This window comes from Anabrus simplex, chromosome 8 (assembly GCF_040414725.1).
Source record: "Anabrus simplex isolate iqAnaSimp1 chromosome 8, ASM4041472v1, whole genome shotgun sequence".
In the NCBI taxonomy this organism is placed as follows: domain Eukaryota; kingdom Metazoa; phylum Arthropoda; class Insecta; order Orthoptera; family Tettigoniidae; genus Anabrus; species Anabrus simplex.
This window is the reverse complement of record NC_090272.1, coordinates 89,514,067-89,539,516: the sequence shown is the minus strand read 5'-3', so window position 1 is coordinate 89,539,516 and position 25,450 is coordinate 89,514,067. Positions and strand designations below refer to the sequence as shown.

General features: G+C 40.3%; 1 protein-coding gene across 2 annotated transcripts in view; it reads left to right on the top strand.

Moving 5' to 3' along the window:
• Positions 1 to 25,450, top strand: part of LOC136878824 (very long-chain specific acyl-CoA dehydrogenase, mitochondrial) — a 119,400-nt gene that overhangs the window by 27,431 nt on the left and 66,519 nt on the right. For both annotated transcript variants that reach the window (XR_010860845.2, XM_067152334.2), the window contains exon 5: positions 6,714 to 6,844. Coding sequence is in view for 1 of the 2 variants with exons in the window: in XM_067152334.2 (XP_067008435.2) it covers positions 6,714 to 6,844 (131 nt within the window). In the remaining variant the exon portion in view is untranslated. The remainder of the gene's footprint in view (positions 1 to 6,713; positions 6,845 to 25,450) is intronic.

Genomic DNA, 25,450 nt, shown 5'->3' with positions numbered 1-25,450 from the left:
CACCCCATTCCATCACCATTTGCTGCCACTTCCTTGACGTGAACTGACTCCCGTTGTCTAACAGAATGCACCGTGCATAACCGTAGCGGCTGAATGCCTCGTCTTGTAGCAGGCTGGTGATGCATCCCGTCGTGGTTTCAGGTATCGGAAAGGCCTCAGTCCATCTTGTGAAGAGGTCAGTGATTACTAGAAGTCCTGTTTTACCCCGTGGTGTTCTAGGATAAAGACCCATCAAGTCCAGGACTATGACCTCCCACAGGCGTTGTGGCCATCTTCCTCGTTGCTCGCCTTGGTGCAGGCACAGTAGTCCAGGATGTTTTTTTGCATGTTGACCCAGAAGAATCTTCGTCGGATAGATTGATATGTCTCTTCGCTTCCTGGATATCCGGCTTCCGTGCTGACATGGAACTTCTCAAGGATGTCCGTCGTGTGCTGTCTAGGGATCACCACTACTGCAGGCGTTTCGGAGAGGTGTGACCTGTACATCAAGAGTCCTCTGTCAAACCGGAAGTTCTTGTAGCACATCTTGAATTCCCTTGGGACAAGTCGGCTATCGGTGTTCTGCCTCCTAATCCACTGCGTCTTGGTCCTACAGGGCTTGTCTTGTTCTTACCACTGTTTGATCACTCCCACATCAAGTTCCTTCTTAGTGGTCATAAGGACAGGTTCCTTAGGCTCACTCTGGTGTTTTTGTGGTAACTCCCTCTCGACATTGGTGCTCCTAGCTTCAGGTTCCATTGCCGGGTGCCTAAATAAGCTGTCTGCTCCTATGTTCTTCGGTACTGGGACGTGATACACATTGAAATTCTGCAATTAACAGAGCCCATCGCATCAATTTAGATTTTGAGCCAGAGACCGAGTTCAACCATTTGAGAGTGGCGTTATCGGTGTAGAGCTGGAACTTCCTTCCCTCCAAGTAGCCTCTGAATTTGCCCATGGCCCACACCACGGCTAAGGCTTCCTTCTCGTCAGTGCAGTAGCGTTGTTCGGTGGGAGATAGCTTCCTCCTGGCATATTCGATGAAGTCCCTTCTGCCGTCACTCCTCTCCTGGAATAACACTGCTCCTAAGCCGGAGTCGCTGGCGTCTGTCTGCAGGCACATCTTCCGTTGAAGGTCGGGATGGGCTAGACCGGGAGAATTGCATATCGCAGCCTTAATGCCTCGGAATACTGCATCTTCCTTGCTGGTCCATCAAAACGGGCAGTTGTTATGAAGTAGATCGGTGAGTGGTATTGCCTTCTCTTCAAAGTGTGGCACAAAGCTGCTATACCATCCACACAAACCAAGGAACTGGCCTGCTTGTCACTTGGTCCACGGGCGTTCAGCTTCTTTGATAGCTCGATTCTTCTTCTGTTGCCTTTCTAAGCCTTCAGAGGTTAGGACATGGCCAAGATATTCTACGCGGGACTGGGCGAAGTGGCACTTCTCCAGTTGGCAAGTCAGTCCATGAATCTTCATCATTCCAGCACTTTCCTCAGATGTACAAGGTGTTCTTGAAAATTGTTGCTGTGAATTAAAATGTCGTTGAGATACACTTGGCAAAAATCTCCAACATATCCTGATTATACCTTATCCATCAGTCACATGAAGATGGCAGGAGCATTCTTCAATCCAAAAGGCATTACTGCAAACTGGTACAGTCCTCTCGGTGTCATGAAAGCATTCAGTGGTCTAGAACTTTCCTCGGCCTCCACTTGCCAGTATCCGGAGCTGAGATCCAGAGTGCTGAAAATCCTAGACCCACTTGTTTCAGTGAGTCTTTCAGGTCAGGCATGGTGTAGGCATCATTAACGGTCTTCTCGTTCAGCCTGCGGAAGTCCGCACACAGTCAATACTCAATATTTTTCTTCTTCTTTTTCTTCTTCTTCTTCTTCTTCGGTAGGACGATAGGTGAAGCTCAACAGGATGGAGAGGGTTCGGTGAAACCTTGCCCTTCCATTTCTTTAATCTTCGGGATGACGAAGTTGCGCTTATCTGGGATGATTGGATATGGACGTTGCTTCATGGGTGAGGAAGCGCTGCATTCAGTGGTGTGCGTGACCGTGGTAGTCTGCCCTATTTTATTGGTGATGACTTCCGGAAAGTCCTTTAAGGTATGTCCCAGCTCCTCTTCTTCACTTGGTCGAAGATGTGTTAACTGGATATCTCCCAGGTTTACGTCAACTTCCATATCCTTGCGAGTCTTCAGATTTCCTTTGTAGCAGCGACCCTCAGACATCTGTCTTTTCCCAAAAAGACTTCATGAGCTGCATAGTCTAGGATCACCTAGTATTCCACCAGAAAGTCATGACATAATATGATGTCAGGTAACAGGTTCTGAATCACTGCAACATCAATTGCAATAGGCATGTTCATGCATTTAGCGGTTAGGTTAGTCTGTCCTTGGATGGAATAGGTTACTCCATCCGAGGTGGTAAGACTTCATAGGCAGTAGTATTCTGGCGACAGTCTCGTTGACAAATGAATGGCTTGCTTGGCTGTCAAGTATGGCTGAAAAATTCTTGTTGCCAATCCTTAAGATTGCAACGATATGTCATTTTGTTTCAAAGATATTAACTATCCGAGTGTCTACATTTTACTGGACCCCTCTGTATTGACTCATCAGAATGCCTATCATTCCCTTGTCTGTCTTTGGAAATGTCTTCAGTTTTGTCTACTTGGGCATTTTCCTAGATGGCATCAGCCTCATTTCTGTCCAAGGGATCTGCAACACAGGCAGTGTGAAGGAATCATGTTCTACAGGAATAATGGTTCAAGAGAAGGCCACTCTCACCTGGTGTAAGGCTTTGCTTATTCTGTTGATAGGAAACATAAGGTCAATCCCTAGTATTCCAAGTCACATCTGCCATCAGGCCCTTAGGCTTTTTTTTTTTTTTTTCCTTCTGAAATCTGACTTATTTTCTTTTACTCCTACTGGATCATAGGGCTTCTGTGGAACCGCTCCATTAAGCCCTGTTGTTGGCCAATCTCTTCATCTCGCTTCAGGTCTTTGCCATTCTCTTCCTGGTCTTCTTGGGACATCCATGCCTGACCACCTTGTGAGTTCCAATCAAATCCAGATCTTTCGATGGCTCCAGTAGGCTTGCATTAAGTGCCTTATTCATCACCATTTTGTCAATTTTATTTGCTTTGTTACCTCCCATAGTTCTTCGTTAATAAAATATCCAGCCATCTAACCTCCAGCCATCTTCTGTTGATAATTCGATGTAGGCAGCAGTTTATGAAGACTTGCTGTAGGTTTTTCATCTAATGGTCATTTTTCTATGTTTTTTGGCCATAAATGAGTACTGACTTTACGTTGGTAATTTCACAGAAAATGTATTTTCAGATCAGTATTTTGAAATAGAACGTAGCCTCATAACAGTTTGCTCTGAAAATCATCATCATCATCATCATTTCCCTTTATCCAGCTGTAGCCGGGTAGGGGCAAATATGGTTCCTCTCCATTTTCTTCGGTCTTTCCACCACTCCTCCTCCAACACTGTGTCACAGTCCAGGTTTCTTCCTATAATACTGCGTTGGATTGTGCCCGTCCATCTCAATCGTGGTCGACTACGGCCTCTCCTTCCTTGCATTTGCATTTCCATCACCTTTTTTGGCATTCTTTCATCACTCGCTTTACGTGCCCAAACCATCTTAGTCGGCTCTTCTCAATTCTGTCATTCATTTTTTCCACTCCAATTTCTTCCCGGATTTTCTCATTCCTTATTTTGTCTCTTCTACTCTTCTGTATCATACTCCTCAAAAACTTCATTTCGGCTGCCTGTATTCGACTCTCATCCTTCTTTGTCATTGTCCAAGTTTCTGCCCCATAAGTAGTTATGGGTACGTAATACATCTTATACATGGTTTCCTTTGCTTCCATTGCCACATCTTTGTCCCATAACATGTTTCTTACACTATGATAGAAACAGCTTCCAGCTTAAATCCTCTTACTAATTTCAGCATCCAGTCGGGCATTCTTCTCTTCTCTGCTCTGAAAATGTTTGTACATAATTTCACGAAATCACACCCAGCAGTTTCGATATGATGCTGATGTCAATTCAGGCAGATGTACATCATTTCATTTTTATATATAAAGACTAGCTAATGAACCCGTGCTTCGCTACGGGATTCTCAGAAAGACTGCCTTTGTGATTTTTCTAACTACAGTTAACTTAGGCCATTACACAAACGTCAGTAGGAATGTAGGGATTAAAAACAATGTTATCATATGAAATACTTGCTCAAATGAAAAACCGCACATTTTCTCACTTTTAACGAACAGTACTACAATGCAGATGATATTGTGATTTGGGGAGAAGACGACAGGAAGGTTCAAGAACAGTTGAATGTGGTGAATGGGAAGATCGAAGAATGTGGATTGAAAATAAGTGTAGAAAAGAGTAAAACTCTTGTTATGACTAGAGAGGAGAAAGAAGGGAAAGGTCAGATTAGACTTGCAGACAAGCCCCTCGAAGTAGTGGAAACGTTCAAATACCTGGGGAGTGAATTAATGGAGAATGCTTGACTGGATGCTGAGATTAATAAGAGGATTCAAGCTGGAAGTTGTTTCTATCATAGTGTAAGAAATATGTTATGGGACAAAGATGTGCCATTGGAAGCAAAGGATACTATGTACAAGATGTATTACGTACCCATAACAACTTACAGAGCAGAAACTTGGACAATGACAAAGAAGGATGAGAGACAAAATAAGGAATGAGAATATCCAGGAAGAAATTGTAGTGGAAAAAATGAATAATAGAATAGAGCCGACTAAGATGGTTTGGGCACGTAAAGCGAATGAGTGACGAAAAAATGCCAAAAAAGGTGATGGAAATACAAATCCAAGGCAGGAGAGGCCGTAGATGACCATGATTGAGATGGAAGGATACAATCCAACGCAGTATTATAGAAAGAAACCTGGACTGGGACACAGTGTTGGGGGAGGAGTGGTGGAAAGACCGAAGAAAGTGGAGAGGAACCATATTTGCCCCTACCCGGCTACAGCTGGATAAAGGGAAATGATGATGATGACTACGATGCCGATCGAACAGTCCAAAGTTCCAGTGCTGGAATGACCAGGCCGCAGACAGCCATGAGCCATGAACACTCCTCTGCCATTGTTCCGTTAAATATACACACTGCTCATTCCAATCAGTGCCTCAGGGTAGGGATTGAATAGCTCGAATGCTATGATGAACCAGTTTGTTACGTACCAGAGGAATGGCATGCTTAAGAAGAAAGTTATGTAACTCCCCAGATACTTCCCACCAATATTCAGGCAGGCTGTTATACTCTGGTACGATCGGGCGAGTTGGCCATGCAATTAGGGGCGTTCAGCTGTGAGTTTGCATTCGGGAGTAAGTGGGTTCGAAAACCACCGTCGACAGCCCTAAAGATGGTTTTCCATGGTCTGCCATTTTCACACCAGATCACCGCTTCCTTTCCACTCCTAGCTCTTTCCTATCCCATCATTGCCATAATATCTATCTGTGTCGGTGCGACGTAAAGCAAATTAAAAACAAATACTAGGTATACAGCACTAATCCCATCTATCGGGCATGACTGGCAACAGAAGACACAAAGCACATTACAACAAACAATGGTCAATGTAATGTTATTGTTGTTCGGTGTTATGAGCTTTCTGTATTGTAAGCCTTCACATTTCGTTTTCTTTCGACTCTGTGATATTAGGGCGTCGTACGAAATAATTTGTAGCATAGGCTGTAGCTCCTTATTACCCGACTTTACATAACGATTTTCATTAAATTCTGTTTACCCATTTTCTTGTGACATGGTGCTGATACAGACTTAGTAACAAAAATCCAAAATCATGACTATCTCTGTTATCATAGCCGGCATGGTAAAAATGTATAAGACATAAATGATAGGAAATTTCATACTACGTAACTTTAATAATGCAGTATTTGTCGATAGGACCACTAATAACACAAATATTTGAGAATTAAAATTTAGGCCTTCCCCTAAACTACCATTCCACTAATTATTTATGACCTAGATTGTAGCGACTTATTTCCCGACTTGCGTAGTGATTTTCATTAAGATAGACCATTTATAACATAAATATTTGTGAATTAAATTTTAGGCCTTCCCCTAAACTACCATTTCTCTCAGCATGAATAAGATTATTTATGGCCTAGATTGTAGCTACTTATTCCCGGGCTACCGAGCTCGATAGCTGCAGTCGCTTAAGTGCGGCCAGTATGTATTCGGGAGATAGTAGGTTCGAACCCCACTATCGGCAGCCCTGAAAATGGTTTTCCGTGGTTTCCCATTTCACACCAGACAAATGCTGGGGCTGTACCTTAATTAAGGCCACGGCCGCTTCCTTCTCACTCCTAGCCATTTCCTGTCCCATCGTCGCCATAAGACCTATCTGTGTCGGTGCGACGTAAAGCCACTAGCAAAAAAAAACTTATTCCCGGACACTACATACTGATTTTCATTAAATTCTCTTCAGCCATTTTCTCGTGATGTGTGTACAGACAGACAGAAATAACGGAAAATTAAAAAGTGCATTTTCTTGCTACGATGGACACGACCGATACAGAAATACCATCCTTTAAAATTCTGAGCAATGTACAGACGAAACTCTTATTTTATATATATAGATGAAGGAGGTTAACTTTTACTTTCGTTATCTCCTCAAGAAAATTGGATATTACTAGTTACCGTATTCAGTTATTTTATTGCAATATCTTTTCAGATCACGGGCTGTCCTCTCTCCGGATGGAAAGCATTACATTTTGAATGGTAGCAAGATCTGGATCAGCAATGGTGGGATTGCAGAAATTTTTACTGTTTTTGCTCGAACACCTGTTAAAGATGAAAAAACTGGTGAGTGGAATACAGTTTCTTAAGTTAGCCACAAATGAAATTTGAAAGTTAGGAACTATTCTTATTATCACGATCACTAATTACTATCATTATATGCAAGCCCTCAAAATTCTAAGTACATTGTTCATGTATTTTCTTCGTTAGCAAATATTTTATGAAATTAATTTCTAATTAATGAAAATATTGCTTGTGCTACAGTCTATATATAAAAGAGTTTACTAAAACAGCTCTGGCAAATTCGTCCATCCATTCTACTGGACCGATTTGCTTCATTTTTGTTGTATTCTCTCCGGAATTACCTGCTTGTGAATCATGAGACATTGATAGATCTGTAAGTTCAGCCAACTTTGAGTAATCATAAAATCGCATCATTAAATTATCACACTAACAATTGTGCAGGCGAAGGCTTACCCTAACTCGCAATACATTCTGTACTTAACAGGTTGTTAAGCGACTAACACTTTAATTAATATTCTGGTATGTGCAATTTTCATCCTTAGTAATGGCATTGCATGCAACCATGTTTGATCACTACATGTCAAGCCAGAGAGTATACACTTCCTCTGATCACCGAAGAATAACGTTCCCTGCTTGATACTCTAACCTTTTCCAGCTTCCAAATACAGTAGAAGTCCGTTAAAGCGAGAATTCATAGCAGCGAAAAATTTTGCTCGCTCTAGTGGATTGTTGGTTTATCCGATTTTTGTATAAATGTTGGAAAACACCAAAAACATTAAAATCGGTATGAAATGGCAACCAGTTTGTTCAAAACTTGCGTTTCCGCAGATGATATCTACACTATGGCTTACTTGTTTATTATTTTTCAAAATTCAATACTACGTGAAAGTGTATGTATAATTTCATTCTGAAAAAAATATAGTACCGTATTTCTCCGAATCCACGATGAACCCCACTTTTTCCTTCAAAAAATGTAAATTAGGCTCAAAAAGTACTTTGTAAAATCATATGAATGCCTTTGTTGTACAGTAGGTCTACACATTTTTAGACTATTTTTAGGCACTGAACATTGGCTTTCGGCATGCCTTTTTTTTTTTTTTTTTTTTGCGGCTGCACAATTATTCTTTAATTTCATGAGTTTAAGGGCCATTAACTTAAAATTGGCATCATAATACCGAGGAGAACTCGTTGAAAATTTGCCAGCAATACATATTCCATGCGTCTCCACAATACAACGATCCATCAGGAAATTATTCTTCCTGTCTATAAAACTGTTACTTATATTCAGCGTCAGATATAACCGACTACCGCTACACGCACGTCTCGCTTGCCGGGTTCGGCGAAATTCAGCGGCTAGCGATGTATAGGCCTAATTGCGGACATTGAAAGTCAACAAACGAGTGTATTGCGCCACGGTATGGCCATTCCTCTCTTGCGTTTTTTGTGCACGTATCTCACAATTTCATCTTCGATTTCTTTAAAGCGTCCGTGTTGTGGACCACTGAGTGCATTTTTTGTACAGTACGCATTTTTTAGCTCTCTTTATCTTCACGCTACACCAAATATTCGCTTTACTTATGCCTATGCCATATATTCTTGCGGCTGCATAATTATTCTACATTTCTGAGTGTTTAATAACCATTAACTTAAAATTGGCATCATAATATCGACAAGAATCCGTTGAAAATTTGCCGGCAATACCTTTACCACGGACCTTTAGAATACGACTGTCCATCACGAAAATATTCCTGGTGTCTATAAAACTTAATTTTACTAAGCATCAAGTACAATAGACGCGTTATAACTCTGCCACTGAATAGCCGGCCTTTCTAACAATTCGAAGGCTCGCATGTTTTGATGCCATTATGCAAATTTGAGAAACGTTTGTGTAAAGGCTAATAGAACGTCATTCTCTCTTCTCTATTTCCCGAGATCCAGTGATGTTACACACAGGCACTGTACAACCGGTTGTTGCGGCTAGTGATGTATAATAAAGAGAGCCGTAATTGTCAGCGAGTTTCGTGTGTGAATGCGCATGTGGGGGTGAAAAACAGCATGGTTACCATGGTAGTTGCCACTGGTATCCATTAACTTACTGTTAGGCCGTGAATGCAAGACAACCCTTGAGTTTTCACCTGAGATTCTGAGAAAAAAAACAATGTCATCTTGGATTTGGAGAAATACAGTATCACTCCAGAGGTTTCTGTAGCAAACACTTCAGTTTTCTTCTTCATATGGCATCACCTAACCTAACCATATATGTATCATGAAAACATATTTGAAACACATGTAGAGAAATGATCACCTTCTGCTAAAATTTACATGTAAATAGCCTTTCCGAAATTTAACTGTTCTCTGAAATCAGTGATGTACTCTGCCATATCTTGAGGTGTATCACATTCTTATTTAATTTCTGTATATAACATTAAAATTAACAGATCGTTTACTTCAGTTTTTATTATTATTGAGTTAACAACTGCTATCGGCCACGTTAGTTATGCATTTATTACAAAAACGCGTTATCCTCTTTCATTTCAATTTTTTTTAGAGAACAGCAGTTGACGAGAGAGCTTGCAAATGCACATAGTGAGAAAACTATACCGTACTGAAGATGATCGATCGCATTTTGTGGCAAACGTTTCAGTTTTCTTATTCAAACAGAGTCACCTATCCGAACTTAACCATACTATACATATGATGAAAGCACACTTAAAGTGCCAGTAGAGAAATGATAACCTTCTCACTATAAATTTTCATAATAGCCTTTCTGTAATTTAACCAGACGCGAGAAAATATAAACTAACCCCTGAAATCAATTATGCACTCTGCTATATCTCGAGGTGTGTCGATTCTTACTTAATTGCAGTATTAGGCTTAATTTTAAGCGGTCGTTTAGTCAGCCTTAATTTTTAACGAGTTAACAACCGTTATCGGACACATTATTTACACATTTATTATGAAAATATGTTCTCTTTCATTTCAAATTTTCTTTACGGAACAGCAGTCGATGGGTATTACTAATCAATAAGTTCACCTGCATACACCCCAGCATCAGTGGGTAGGGTCTGACACATCCTACTCTGATGAGTCTAGTGTCAGACCTAAGACTGGTTAATAGAGCAAACGCCTGAAAAGCCAAACATCTAATTTTTGATCTGATTTTTGATATGCTCTATTGGTGAAAAAATATCTAATTCCCTCCATGGGAACTTAGAATTTCCATTCGCCTTCGAATGTCGACGAGAGAACTCGCTAGTGGATATAGCGAGGAAACGATAGCGAAGGTAATCGATCGCATGTAATATAATCGCTGGGGTGCATAAATATCGGTAATGGAAAAAATCGTGTGCGCTTAATCGCTCGTAATAATGGATGCATCAGTGATAGGGCTCTCGCTGTAACCGAACGACTATACACAGTTTAATATAGGAATTTTGAAGGGACAGGAAAAATTCTTGCTATAACAGAGTTCGCGTTATGTGTCGTACTCGCTATGGCGGACTTATACTGTATATTCAACAGATGGAGAGCATTCCTAATAACTTACATACTGCTAAGAGAAAAAACTCTACATACAAACAGCTCCCATCATGATATACACCTTAGACATTATCTGGGAACACCCATCCAACTTTAACCTTGGCTACATTAGAAAGAGTGAAGGCCATGTATCTTAAGGAAGTTCTCTGCCCGGCAGAAATGCTCCTTCGAAACTAACCTATGAGCTCACAAGACAACCGTTCTATGTAGAACTGCGATTAAAAATACCATTGCCTTCTACGACACAATAACAAGCTTTACGTAAAAAACTGCAGGATAAAAAAAGCGAATATATTGATAGATTTTTTTACTGAACAGATGACATGATGATGGCAGAATAGATGAATTCTGACTACGAACTGCAGCATACCATAATGCACTTCTTATAAAATGTTCATAAAACTGTTGAAAAGGACAGGCAAAATAATGACTACGACAGACACATCAAGACGAGTTATCTGACCTATTTATAACGAATGCTGCAGAGCAGCACGGGTCCTCTAGTTTTTATTATATTCCATTGATATTTTGCCGTAGGTTCAAGGTCTGTGTCATTTTATAATTTGCATTTGACTTGAAAAATATTTGATATTTTATTATTTTAACCTTTCACACAAGATAGCAACTTTTTACACAAATCAAAACATATCTTTACATGCAATTGACTTCTAGATCCATTGCAACTTCTGTTGTCTGTATAATGATGGACATCCTCATAACATAACACTACCGGGCGAGTTGGCCGTGCACGTAGAGGCGCGCGGCTGTGAGCTTGCATCCGGGAGATAGTAGGTTCGAATCCCACTATCGGCAGCCTTGAAAATGGTTTTCCGTGGTTTCCCATTTTCACTCCAGGCAAATGCTGGGACTGTACCTTAATTAAGGCCACGGCCGCTTCCATCCAACTCCTAGGCCTTTCCTATCCCAACGTCGCCATAAGACCTATCTGTGTTGGTGCGACGTAAAGCCCCTAGCAAAAAAAAAAAAAAAAGTAACACTAAAACTGTGACTCAAGAAACATTTTGAAGGAAGAAGAGCATAATTCTTTTTGCATTTTAGAAAGAAGCAAGCAAAAAAGCAAAGTCACCTCCGTACAGGCCATGAAGACCCTTGGAGGAGTGGAAGGTAAAGGCTTCCACCATTGTTAACCTCGGCATGTGATGGGGTAGAGTGGTTAGCTTTACGCCCGGCCGCCTTTGCCCCCAGGAATTAACCTGGTACTCATTTTTGGTGTAGGCTGAGTGAACCCCAGGGCCATATGCACCTCCGGAAGTGGAAATCTCGTTTCTTAAATTTTACGACTTCCTGACGGGGATTCGAACCCACGTCCTTCCGGGCGAACCGAGTACGCCTTTACCGCCTCGGCCAGGCAGCCCCCTTAGAAGGAAGCAGATAAACATTTTCGTGCAATGTGCCTCAAACACATAGGTTGATCCTTATGTTGCTATATTTCCTCTGTTAGTTCCAATAAACATCCATGCAAACATATCACTATATGGGCTACTTTTATTATTTTTAGCATACAATAAATGAAACAGTAGTAGTAGTAGTAGTAGTAGTAGTAGTAGTAGTAGTAGTAGTAGTAGTAGTAGTAGTAGTAGTAGTAAGATGAGCATCAGCTTCATATTTAACATGTTGTAACCGTTCATGCTTCTCCAGCCATACTTTTACGCGATATCACTCGATATCAAGATTATCTACCATTGGCAGTTATTTTTTTGCTAGGGGCTTTACGTCGCACAGACACAGATAGGTCTTATGGCGACGATGGGATAGGAAAGGCCTAGGAGTTGGAAGGAAGCGGCCGTGGCCTTAATTAAGGTACAGCCCCAGCATTTGCCTGGTGTGAAAATGGGAAACCACGGAAAACCATCTTCAGGGCTGCTGATAGTGGGATTCGAACCTACTATCTCCCGGATCTAGGCAGTTATTTATATGACATATTTATTTTAACTTCAATCATTTGTAAATAAGGTTTTTGGAATCATATTGTATATATTAGGCACTTTTGTGTATGTGGGGCTATGCCCTTTCTCCATTCACCATCCCTAAATTGTAACTACAATTAGTGAAAAATGAATAATAATAATAATAATAATAATATCATCATTTATTATTCAACTTATTATATTATGTAGGATAGGAATTCAGTATGTATTGTAAATATGGTCAATGTTGAGACAGAGTTGTTGTCATTTCATCTCATACTTGTGTACACAGAAAAGTTATTCTTGAAGGGGGGAAGTTGCATGACTCACGGGTTTAAGTCATGAGCAAAGGTATGACACAGCGACCCACGTGCAAGGCTAGCAAGCCAGCATACTACATCATCGCCACGCCTACTGGTTTCTTGTGAAGAAAGAAGAGGGAGATGATAATGCGATCTACGAATCAGATGCTTCGTTATATTGTGATGGGGTATTGAGCTGTTATCAAGAGTGGGGAGAGCCCGGTGATATATTATCTAGCGCGGAGCAACCCTCGAGGGACACACATCGCTACCAGAACGTCAACTACTTTATTGATTTTTGAGACAGTGAGTGCTCGTTTCGAGACATAGTTATTTTCGTACAGTGTGTTGTCGCTTCGACACAGTACTTAGCTGCTCTGATGCTGTCGGATCTGCGTGAGACAAAACAAGCTTACGGCTTGTGAGATATTCAGTAATTATTCTGGACGAAGAACTACGTTTATTACAAGTCTGTATAGTATCAGTAGCTAAGTTGGATTGAGTTTTGTGCTAACATGGAAAAATTCCATCTCTCTGAATTTTCTTCTCCTATGATCAACGCTGATCAATTTTCACAAGTATAGGGCCAATATCTAATTTAAAAGACTAGGCAATTAGGGAGTGCTAGTCCAGATAGCCCAAATCACATCACAGAAGGAAGGAAGGAAGGATGTCCAGGGAGCCAATTCTACAACGAGAAGAGGAGAACGAGTAACCACGGAAAATAGATCACCTCAACGGAAGCTGCAATTGGTGAGCTTCAATTAGATAAAGCAAGCAACAGTTAATTTCAGTAACGTAAATTCTTAAATCCCTCCGCGCTTTAAGGAACTTTTCCGATTCATCTAATTTTTTTGTATAATAAATTCATTTGTGTTTTATATTGCGTTAATTTTCTTTCATAAGCAATATTTAATGGTTAATTATTTAAAATCCTACCCCTGTGATTTAAGTATAAGTCTCTAAGCTAATAAATATAAATTGTGCTTTACAGTTTTCTTTAAAACTGTAACGCTGGCGCCCAAACATTACATTGAGAAATGGGAAACCATGGAATGTTAATTGATTCTATTTGCGTGGCAATTTGCGGGCAAGCCGCATATAGTTTATTTTATATTCATGTGTCCCCAGGTATTAACTTTCGTCTCCTGAAGTGTTAAGATGAGGAGATCGAAACAGTTACAACGTTGAGTGCCAGACTGAATTTCATAGGATTGCCGTATAGTGCCATGAGCTAATAACATCGAGTTACTCCCTGGTGCCAAAATGTTCACAGGATTAACCAAGCATATGATCGCTGAAATGAGGATGTATTTATGATATATTAGGTTAAATTATGTATATTAGCTAAAATATTGCTTATACAGTAGTTACTGTCTCGACGCTCGGTCATACTTACCTTTTCCTTTGCAGGGACGCGTTATATGCCGTTGATTATGAGAGATGTGTTATCTTGTTCATACTGGAGCTGTAAAATAGGAAATGTTTGTAAATGAAGAATTTCCGATTTTAGGTTAGGAAATTTTCGTATAACATGAAAATCATGTGAATTTGGTAAATTAGGATGTAAGAAAATAATAAGAATTAGTAGTTACAGAATATTGAATAAGTATATAATTTTGTTTGTATAACTTTTAATTTAAGTAAGAGAACCTAGCAGCGATGATTGTTGAACATGGGAAACCAGTGACTATATCGCTGAAGGCGATCATAATTGTTGCAACAGCTGGCTTGGAAACCCGGAGTACAGTGGGGAAATGTATGCTGAAGACTGTATTCATCAATGTGGATGAATGTGCGAGATCGCCATTTGTTCTGTAATGGGTCCAAAATCACTGTAACTATGTACTTCGTCTACATCATCATTGTCTGACTTGTTCGATATATCGTCCATACTATCTGCACTAAGTCATTTACTGCTCGATTTACTCGTACCGACTTAAAAAATAAGAGGAAACTCACAGCACTGCACACTTACATAAACAATCCGAGCGCGAGATAGACAATGACTTTGTCAACCTACAAAGCACTCTTGACGTACCCATATGGGGTCGCACCAAAACTGGAATTGAGGAATGGAAGGTGGACTATGCAGTACTTAAATAGACGACCAACAGATGGCAGGAAGAGACTGTATACAGCTTCGAAACGCATACTTGCTGCGCACCCGAATGGGTTCTCACAGTTCTCTAGTTAGAACGAACATACGACCCCATATGGGGACGTGAAGTTCAAAAACTTGAGTACTCTCACATTCCCAAATGGGGTCGCTTGGTACTCAACGTGTTAAAATTACAGTATAATTATTTGAAATTTCACGTGAACTGAGGCATTTGTTTGGCAACATAATTAATTCATTTTATGTTAAAATTCATACCAACGTGCTCTGGAAAGTACAAAGTTAACGAACTTGTGGCTGTAATACACAGTCTTCCTGTTATTGAGCTTATGACCAAAGAAAACGCTGTACATTGATTGAATGGAGGCAAGGTGCGGGAACTAACAGACAATGCCATTGTTGAAATTTTACATTTGACAGACTGAGACAAAAGTGATGATGAAGTCGCTGAACACATTTTTTACACAGATGGCCTGTGGAGGATCCAGGCCGCACTAGCTTAGATAAAACTACAGGAGGCCACAATGCATGATTTTCTTTGGTTGAGATAGTGGCATAAAACAAGCTCAAACAAAAGAAAATACAGGTTGCTTGCAAAGAAATTGTGAAATTTTTTGAAAAGGTTTTTAATAATGTTATTTGCTTTACATCCTACGAACTACTTTTACGGTTTTCGGAGATGCCGAGGTGCCAGAATTCAGTTCCACTGGAGTTCTTTTACGTGCCAGTAAATCTACTGACACAAAGCAGATATAATTGAGCACCTTCAAATACCACCGGACTGAGCTAGGACTGAACCTGCCACGTTGAAGTCAGAAGGGCAGCGCCGCAACCATCTCAGCCACTCAGCCCTGCAAGAAAAGCTTTTCAGGGCCTGTTCTGTTCAGTACAGTACATATGACTTCCAATTTTTATAAGACAAGTTGTATTTAATTAAATATTTAGATTACATAATTTCTAACTTAAAACCATGACTTGCTACACATTCCGCCTTTTCCACGTTTTCTGCTATTTTAGGTACCCTCTGCCTCGGTTATCTTGGATAACTTGGTTTGTAGTATATTGTGTAAAATAATGGACTAATGAATTTCTTTCATTACTATGAATTTTTTTTTGCAATTGGCTTTACGTCACATCGACATAGATAGGTCTTATGGCGATGATGGGACAGGAAAGGGCTAGGAGTTGGAAGAAAGCGGCCGTGGCCTTAATTAAGGTACAGCCCCAGCATTTGCCTGGTGTGAAAATGGGAAACAACGGAAAATCATCTTCAGGGCTGCCGACAGTGGGGTTTGAACCCACTATCTCCCGAATCCTGGATACTGGTCGCACTTAACCGACTGCAGCTATCAAGCTCGGTACTATGAGTTCTGTTGCTTATAATTTTAATTTGACTTACATATAAAAGCAGAATTCCTACTCAGAAAACTGTTGTGGTTTCACGTAAGCTGCTGGTCATCAGACTTTTTTGTTTTCTCTCTCTCTCTCTCTCTCTCTCTCTCTCTCTCTCTCTCTCAAGAATGGATCTGGTAGGCTTTTACATCAGCAGAGAAGAGAAATTAACTATTTCTCATTGTAAAAATATTGACATCATATCTTCTCTCTCACTCTGCTGTTTTGCTCCCGACACACTGATGGTCAATGGTTTTACATGACTACTAGTATTACAGATGCAGTCTCGTTCACTCTGTTGAGCAGTGCGGTTGTATAGTGAGTGCAGTTGTATCGAGTCTGTTCTAGAATTTTCTACTTAGTGCTTGAAGAGTGGTAGAGTGCACAGTATGGGACAACATGGATAGTGACAGTGGCGGAGGTAAAGAACCTGATCCTTCAGGTAACGAAAATGTACATCATGAAGAAACAGTGAGGACGAATCTAAATTCAGCAAATAACATTAAGTATATCTCTGTGGCTATTAATCCTCCACCTAATAAGGCTCATAATTCAACTACTAAAACCACTAACAATAAGTTTGCTTCATATAGCTACCCTACCCATCACCAAGGTCCATATATTTTATTTGTGTATGCCAAAAATACGAATAACATTGGCAACATACACCCAATGGCGCTCGGAAGACTTTTACAAAGTAATTTCCATGTTCACTCCATTCAATCAAAAGGGAGAAACATGATTCAGATCAATTTTCAATCTGTCCTACATGCTAATTCATTTTTACAGAGTAATTTTCTTGCCTCACACAATTTACAAGCATTCATTCTACATTCAAACCTATTTCGGATTGGTATAATTAGAGGGGTTGAGAAAAATCTTACAGAAGCTGACATATTAGCACTAATTAAAAGTGTTGTAAAGGTACATTCTGTACAAAGGCTAGATCGTAAAACTATAGAAGAGGGGAAGGTAATATATGTGCCGACTGGCTCAGTCAAAGTTGTATTTTGTGCGAAACATCTTCCCTAATATGTCTACATTTTTCAAGTTATGTTAGAAGTTACTCCATTTATTTTTTATCCAATTATTTGTGTGAAATGCCAAAGATATGGCCATTGTTGTTGTTGTTGTTTGAGTCATCAGTCCATAGACTGGTTTGATGCAACTCTCCATGCCACCCTATCCTGAGCTAACCTTTTCATTTCTACGTAACTATTGCATCCTACATCTGCTCTAATCTGCTTGTCATATTCATACCTTGGTCTACCCCTACCGTTCTTATCACCTAAACTTCCTTCAAAAACAAACTGAACAAGTCCTGGGTGTCTTAAGATGTGTCCTATCATTCTATCTCTTCTTCTCGTCAAATTTAGCCAAATCGATCTCCTCTCACCAATTCGATTCAGTATCTCTTCATTCGTGATTCGATTTATCCATCTCACCTTCAGAATTCTTCTGTAACACCACATTTCAAAAGCTTCTATTCTCTTTCTTTCTGAGCTAGTTATCGTCCATGTTTCACTTCCATACAATGCCACGCTCCACACGAAAATCTTCAAAAACATCTTTCTAATTCCGATGTCAATGTTTGAAGTGAGCAAATTTCTTTTCTTAAGAAAGCTCTTCCTTGCTTGTGCTAGTCTGCATTTTATGTCCTCCTTACTTCTGCTATCGTTAGTTATTTTACTACCCAAGTAACAATATTCATCTACTTCCTTTAAGACTTCATTTCCTAATCTAATATTTCCTGCATCACCTGCCTTCGTTCGACTGCACTCCATTACTTTTGTTTTGGACTTATTTATTTTCATCTTGTACTCCTTACCCAAGACGTCATCCATACCATTCAGCAACTTCTCAAGATCTTCTGCAGTCTCAGATAAAATAACAATATCATCGGCAAATCTCAAGGTTTTGATTTCCTCTCCTTGGACTGTGATTCCCTTTCCAAATTTCTCTTTCATTTCCTTTACTGCCTGTTCTATGTAAACATTGAAAAGGAGAGGGGACAAACTGCAGCCTTGCCTCACTCCTTTCTGGATTGCTGCTTCTTTTTCAAAGCCCTCGATTCTTATCACTGCAGACTGATTTTTATATAGATTGTAGATAATTCTTCGTTCTCGGTATCTGATCCCCATCATCTTCAGAATCATAAATAGCTTGGTCCGATCAACATTATCGAATGCCTTTTCTAGATCTACGAATGCCATGTACGTGGGCTTGTCCTTCTTGATTCGATCCTCTAAGATCAAACGTAAAGTCAGGATTGCTTCACGTGTTCCTACATTTCTTCTGAAGCCAAATTGATCTTCTCCCAACTCAGCTTCAACTTGTTTTTCCATTTTTCTGTAAATAATACGTGTTAAAATTTTGCAGGCATGAGATACTAAACTAATAGTGCGGTAGTTTTCACACCTGTCAGCACGGGCTTTCTTGGGAATAGGTATAACAACATTCTTCTGAAAATCGGATGGGACTTCTCCTGTCTCATACATCTTGCACACTAAATGAAATAACCTTGCCATGCTGGTTTCTCCTAAGGCAGTCAGTAATTCAGAGGGAATGTCATCAATTCCAGGTGCCTTGTTCCTATTTAGGTCACTCACAGCTCTGTCAAACTCTGACCTCAAAATTGGGTCTCCCATTTCATCAGCATCAACAGCATCTTCATGTTCCAGAACCAAATTATCTACATCTTTACCTTGATACAACTGTTGGATATGCTCCTGCCATCTTTCTGCTTTGTCTTCTTTCCCTAGAAGTGGCTTTCCATCTGAGCTCTTAATATTCATACACCTAGATTTCCTTTCTCCAAAGGTTTCCTTGATTTTCCTGTATGCAGCATCTACCTTTCCCCGGACCATGCAGCCTTCGACATCCTTGCACTTCTCCTTCAGCCATTCTTCCTTAGCTACCTTGCGCTTTCTATCCACTTGATTCTTTAATTGCCTGTATTCTTTTCTGCCCTCTTCATTTCTAGCATTCTTGCATTTTCGTCGTTCATCAATCAGGTCTAGTATCTCCTGAGTTATCCACTGATTCTAGTTGATCTTTTCTTCCTTCCTAACATTTCTTCAGCAGCCCTACTGACTTCATTTTTAATGACTCTCCACGCATCCTCTATAGTGTTTCCTTCAGCCTTTTCATTTAGTCCTTGTGCAACATGTTCCTTGAAACAATCCCTCACACTCTTTTCTTTCAACTTGTCTAGATCCCATCTTTTTGCATTCTATCCTTTCTTCAATTTCAGATGGCATTTCATGACCAACAAGTTGTGGTCAGAGTCCACGTCTGCTACTGGGAAAGTTTTGCAATCCAACACCTGGTTTCTGAATCTCTGCCTAATCATAATGAAGTCTATTTGATACCTTCCAGTGTCTCCAGGTCTCGTCCACATATACAGCCGTCGTTTGTGGTGTTTGAACCAAGTATTGGCAAGGACTAAATTATGATCAGTGCAGAATTCAACCAGCCGACTTCCTCTTTCGTTCCTTTGTCCCAATCCAAATTCTCCTACTGTACTAACTTCTCTTCCTTGGCCTACCACTGCATTCCAGTCTCCCATCACAATTAGATTCTCGTCACCTTTTACATATTGTATTAAATCTTCTATCTCCTCATATATTCTTTCGATTTCTTCATCATCTGCTGAACTAGTAGGCATATAGACCTGCACTATTGTGGTGGGCATTGGTTTGGTGTCTATCTTGACGACAATAATTCTTTCACTATGCTGGTCGTAGTAGCTTACCCGCTGCCTTATTTTCTTATTCATGATTAAACCAACTCCTGCATTTCCTCTGTTTGATTTTGTGTTGATAATTTGGTAGTCGCCTGACCAAAAATCTTTTTCTTCCTGCCAACGTACTTCACTTATACCAACTACATCTAACTTTAGCCTATCCATTTCCCTTTTCAGATTCTCTAACCTACCACAACGATTCAAACTTCTAACATTCCGCGCTCCGACTCGCAGAATGTCAGTATCCATCTTCCTGATGATCGCCCCCTCTCGTGTAGTCCCCACCCGGAGATCCGAATGGGGGACTAGTTTACCTCCGGAATATTTTACCCGGGAGGAAGCCATCATCAGTACATCATTCATACAGAGAGAGCTGCATGTCCTCGGGAGTTAGTTACGGCTGTAGTTTCCCGTTGCTTTCAGCCGTGTAGCAGTATCAACACAGCTAAGCCATGTTGAGTATTATTACAAGGCCGTATCAGTCAATCATCTAGACTGCCGCCCTTGCAACTACCGAAAGGCTGCTACCCCCCTTCCGATGAACCATTCGTTAGTCTGGTCTCTCAACAGATACCCATCCGATATGGTTGCACCTGTGGCTCGGCTATCTGTATCATTGGGACGCACAAGCCTCCCCACCGCGGCAAGGTCACAAGGTTCGCAGAGGAGAAATATGGCCATATGTTAAGAAATTGTCAATCTTCCACCTTTAGATGCAGGAATTGTGCTTTAAATAACGTGACAACTGATTGTCTATCTAATGTAATACAATGTCTGCATTGCAATCAGCAGCATGTATCGGGTTCGACTGATTGTGAGGTACACAAACGCCAAGTCGAAATAAAAAAATCAATGTGCCTAGAGAATGTCTCCTTTCCTGAGGCTGCTTTGCGTTTATACCCACAGCCAACAGCTCCACAAGATTCTCTTCGAAACTTTCCCCCACTACATACTCAAGCGAGTCCAACTGTTGTTCAAGCTCCACCTAAGCGGAAGTTTACACAGGTTATTGTTCAAGATTTGCCACCCAAACCAACTCCCGGTTATGACCGTATGGTACATATGCAACTTCTGCAACATTATCAAATTCCGCGGCACGCATCAATGATGGCTCAGCAAAACCCCCCTTCACATCCTAAGCCAATCCCATCTACATCCAGACAACACTCATCACAGCAAGCGGTAAACCAAGCTGGTTTGTCCTCTCAACGTGATACTCAAAAAGGACCAAGTCCTACATTGCCTACATACACTCATGTGGCTACTACAACCACTACTTAAGGATCAACCTAATATGTTAACCATGATTGGACAATTCTGCGACAGCCTCCAGCACTGATTCAATCAAGACGATGAAATAGTTCAATGGAATGCTAGAAGTATTCGGAATAAATATCATGAATTGCGAATATTGTTAAAAGAAACAACACCGGCTATAGTAGTCCTACAAGAAACTTGGCTTGCGCCCGATAATGTTTTTTCTATACCTTCTTTCCAAATTGAACGCAAAGACGGCCCAGGGTATGATGGAGTAGCATTTCTAATACAAAAATCAGTCACATATCAGCTATTTCATCCCCAATACCAAATACCTAACACATATGTACTTGGTATAATATCTAACAATATACAAGTCATAAATATATATTGTCCACCTGATCAATATATATCACATATGCAATGGCAACAATTTTTTATTAATCAATACCCCGACATCAGCCAACTCCTGATTTTAGGGGACATGAATATTCACCATACCCAATGGGGTTCACAAGTTGATACACCTAGGGGAACTAACTTCTTGAATGCAATACAGCAAAGTAACCTAGTCATTCTCAATGACGGGTCACCGACCAGACTACCCCCCCCCCCCGGGGGAGCACCTCCCAGTGCAGTGGATATTTCATTGTGCAGTTATAATATAGCATCCACAACTACCTGGCATACATTAAGTGATACCCACAACAGTGATCACTTTCCAATATTTATCACTCATGGTTCCGGATCAATAGTGACACCCTCATGGTCCCAAAAGGTAATTAGTACAACACGCTCTTTACATAAGTTTGATCCCGAGGCGTTCAAGATATTTATACTCAATCAGATTGAAAAACATACAGACGATGAATTTAATTACAATACTCTCTATCAAATGATATATCAATATCTGGAATGTTATCATCCATTTAAACCAACACCTAACGCACAATCCCACAATATTGGTGGCCTCAGATGTTGGGATGAGGAATGCCACCACTTAGTTCTTAAACAAAAACGCCTTTTTAAAATCTATCGGAAAACATTAAACTTAGCGAATTATATTTGCCTGAAACACCATACTGCTACACTACGGCGAATATTCCACCAAAAAAGACGCAAAGATTGGCAAACATTTATCACTTCTTTCCATAAATACATATCAGTAACAAGTTTATGGAATTACATAAAATAAATTTCATTAAAGTCTGTATTGTCGTATGTATACTTTAAGGTTAAATCAATATTCTACCTTTACAGTACCAAAAGTTTATTGTCTAATTATTTAAACAACATTATTTAAAATATGATGGGACATGTTTCGTCTAACTTGAATTTTTTATGGCTGATGATGTTTAGAGGTTAGTTAGTTACAAAAGAACTAATAGTGATGATTAGACCAGTGTTTGTAACAAAATTACAGATGATCACTGGTTATAATCTGTTTCACTGCAAAGCACTGTTAGTGACAAGGTTAGATTAGAGTTTTGTTAAGTTGCAGAGGAACCTTGATATAAATGTAACTTAAAACCTTTTCAGTCTGTTGAACACACAAGTTCAATACAAGCTCACCAGACAAAAAATTAGTCACCCCAGTGCTAATGCACAGATGCATTGTTAAGGAATGGATTAAATTTGAGCGAACGAGTCCCATGCTCAACCGTATGCACACTGCCTCTACGTGAGAGTAAATCAGTAGCTATCAGTGAGACACTGATGTTTCAAGCGAACAGTGTTTGTCAAGATGGGTACACGTAAGGATGAGACAGAGTGGCAAATAGGGGCAATTGTGTCTGGCCGTGTCCATGGCCATACAGTGCGTGAATTTGCTGGATTTGTTGGTGTTTCACGGCTGACTGTTCAGTGCCTCTACAAGCAGTGGTGTACTGCTCGTAGCCACGAAACAAGACGTCAGAATTGTCGTCGGAAAAAGACCCTGACCGAGAGGAACTGGAGACGTGTTTCATGTCTTGTGAATCAAATACCAATATAAATGGTCCGTTATTGGACATTATAAGTTTTCCAGCTAACTGATTCCTAGTTGCCAGCGTTTCGCCCCAGTGTGCTAAGTTGGGCTCATCAGTTGGTAAATACCACACCCACCAAGACGCTTGGCTAGTGCATACCGTGGAGGCCACTGCGTAGGCTAATTGGAGCCACCGGCAGTGCCAATGCACTATGAGAGACTTTGTCTCATTATCAAAAATTGATGCCTGCCTGGCCATCAGATGACATAGATGTTGATTCCCATAGGGAACCTGAAATATTTGTCCTGAATGAGTAAATTTATAGCTGGAAATAGTTGGAAATAGATCTGAAGGATACGAAAGGGTGATTGATAAATGTGGGGAAAATATAGAAGGTAATGGGATTGGGAAGCGTTTGCTCGACTTCTGTGCTAGTATGGGTTTAACAGTTATGGATACATTCTTCAAGCATAAAGCTATTCACCGCTACACATGGGAGGCTAGGGGTACCAGATCGATAATAGACTATATCTTAACTGACTTTAAACTCGGGAAGTCTGTTAGGAATGTGCAAGTTTTCTGGGGATTTTTCAGTGATACAGACCACTATCTGATCTGTACTGAACTAAGTATCTGTAGGCCTAGGATAGAGAAAGTGAAATCTGTCTGCAAACGAATAAGTGTAGAAGATCTCCAGGATGAGGAAATTAGACAGAAGTACATGGATATGATTAGTGAGAAGTTTCGAACAGTAGACAGTAAGCAGGTTCAGGATATAGAAAGAAAATGGTTGGCATACAGGGATGCTGTAGTAGAAACAGCAAGGGAATGCCAAGGAACAGCTGTGTGTAAAGATGGGAAAAGGCGAACATCTTGGTGGAATGATGAAGTGAGAACAGCTTGTAAACGTTTAAAGAAGGCTTATCAGAAATGGCTCCAAACAATGGCCGGTGTAGACAGGGAATTGTACGTAGATGAAGGAAGCAGAGCGAAATAAATAGTTGTTGAATCCAAAAAGAAGTCATGGGAAGATTTTGGTAATAACCTGGGAAGGCTGGGTTAAGCAGCAGGCAAACCCTTCTGGACAGTAATGAATAATCTTAGGAAGGGAGGGGAAAAAGGAAATGAACAGTGTTTTGGGTCATTCAGGTGTACTCATAATAGATCCTAGGGAATCACTGGAGAGGTGGAGGGAATATTTTGAACATCTTCTCAATGTAAAAGGAAATCTTCTGGTGGTGTTGCGAACAGCCAAGCTCGCGGGGAGGAGGAAAATGATGTTGGTGAAATTACGCTTGAGGAAGTGGAAAGGATGGTAAATAAACTCTATTGTCATAAAGCAGCAGGAATGGATTAAATTTGATCTGAAATGGTGAAGTATAGTGGGAAAGCAGCGATGAAATGGCTTCGTAGAGTAGTAAGATTAGTGTGGAATGTTGGTAAGGTTTCAGATTGAACAAAAGCAGTAATTGCACCTATCTATAAGCAGGGGACCAGGAAGGATTGCAACAACTATCGAGGCATCTCATCGATTAGTCTCCTCTCTTCTCTTCTTCATCCATTCTCTTTTCCAGATTTTCTCTGGTAGTGTACCAAAGCCCTCCACCTTACTTGATCTTTCCACCATTCCTCTTCTAGTACTTTATTGCTATCGACTCCTCTATTTGCAATACAGTCCACAAGAGAGCTCCTCCATCTCATTCTAGGACGTTGCCTAGTCCTCTTTCCAATCTCTGTATCCATGAATGTTCTCTTTGGTATTCTCTCTCCTGGCATTCTCATCATGTGTCCAAACCATTTCAGCTTTGCTATATCAATCTCTTCTTGAAGTTTACACACTCCCACGCTTCTCTTTATTTCCTCATTTCGTATTCTGTCTCGTCTTGTCTTTCCCTGTATGCTCCTCAAGAACCTCATTTCAGCTACTTGTATCTTACTTTGGTTCTGCTTAGTTAACGTCCAGGCTGCTGAAGCATAGGTCAGTATAGGTTTATTATAGGATGAGTATAAAACCTTCTTGCACTTCATTGGCACATCTTTGTTCCATAAAATGTCTCTCACACACTGGTAGAAAGGCGCAGACTGCTGTATGCTTAAATCAATTTCTCCATCTAAATTTCGATCTTGTGATATCACGCTGCCCAAATGTTTAAAATTTTTCACTACCGGTACTTCAAGTGGTTCATTTCCTATTTTCATCACTCCATTGGATTTTCTGTTACCTCTTGTCATGATCAAAGTCTTACTTTTCGCAGTACTAATCTTCATTCCAAAATTTCTTATCTCATTTCATAAATCAACCTGTGGCTGTACTTCCTCTTCATTATCTCCTCAAACTACAGTGTCATGAGCAAAGAGCATAGTCTTTACTTGCTCACCCATCATCTCCTTGATATTA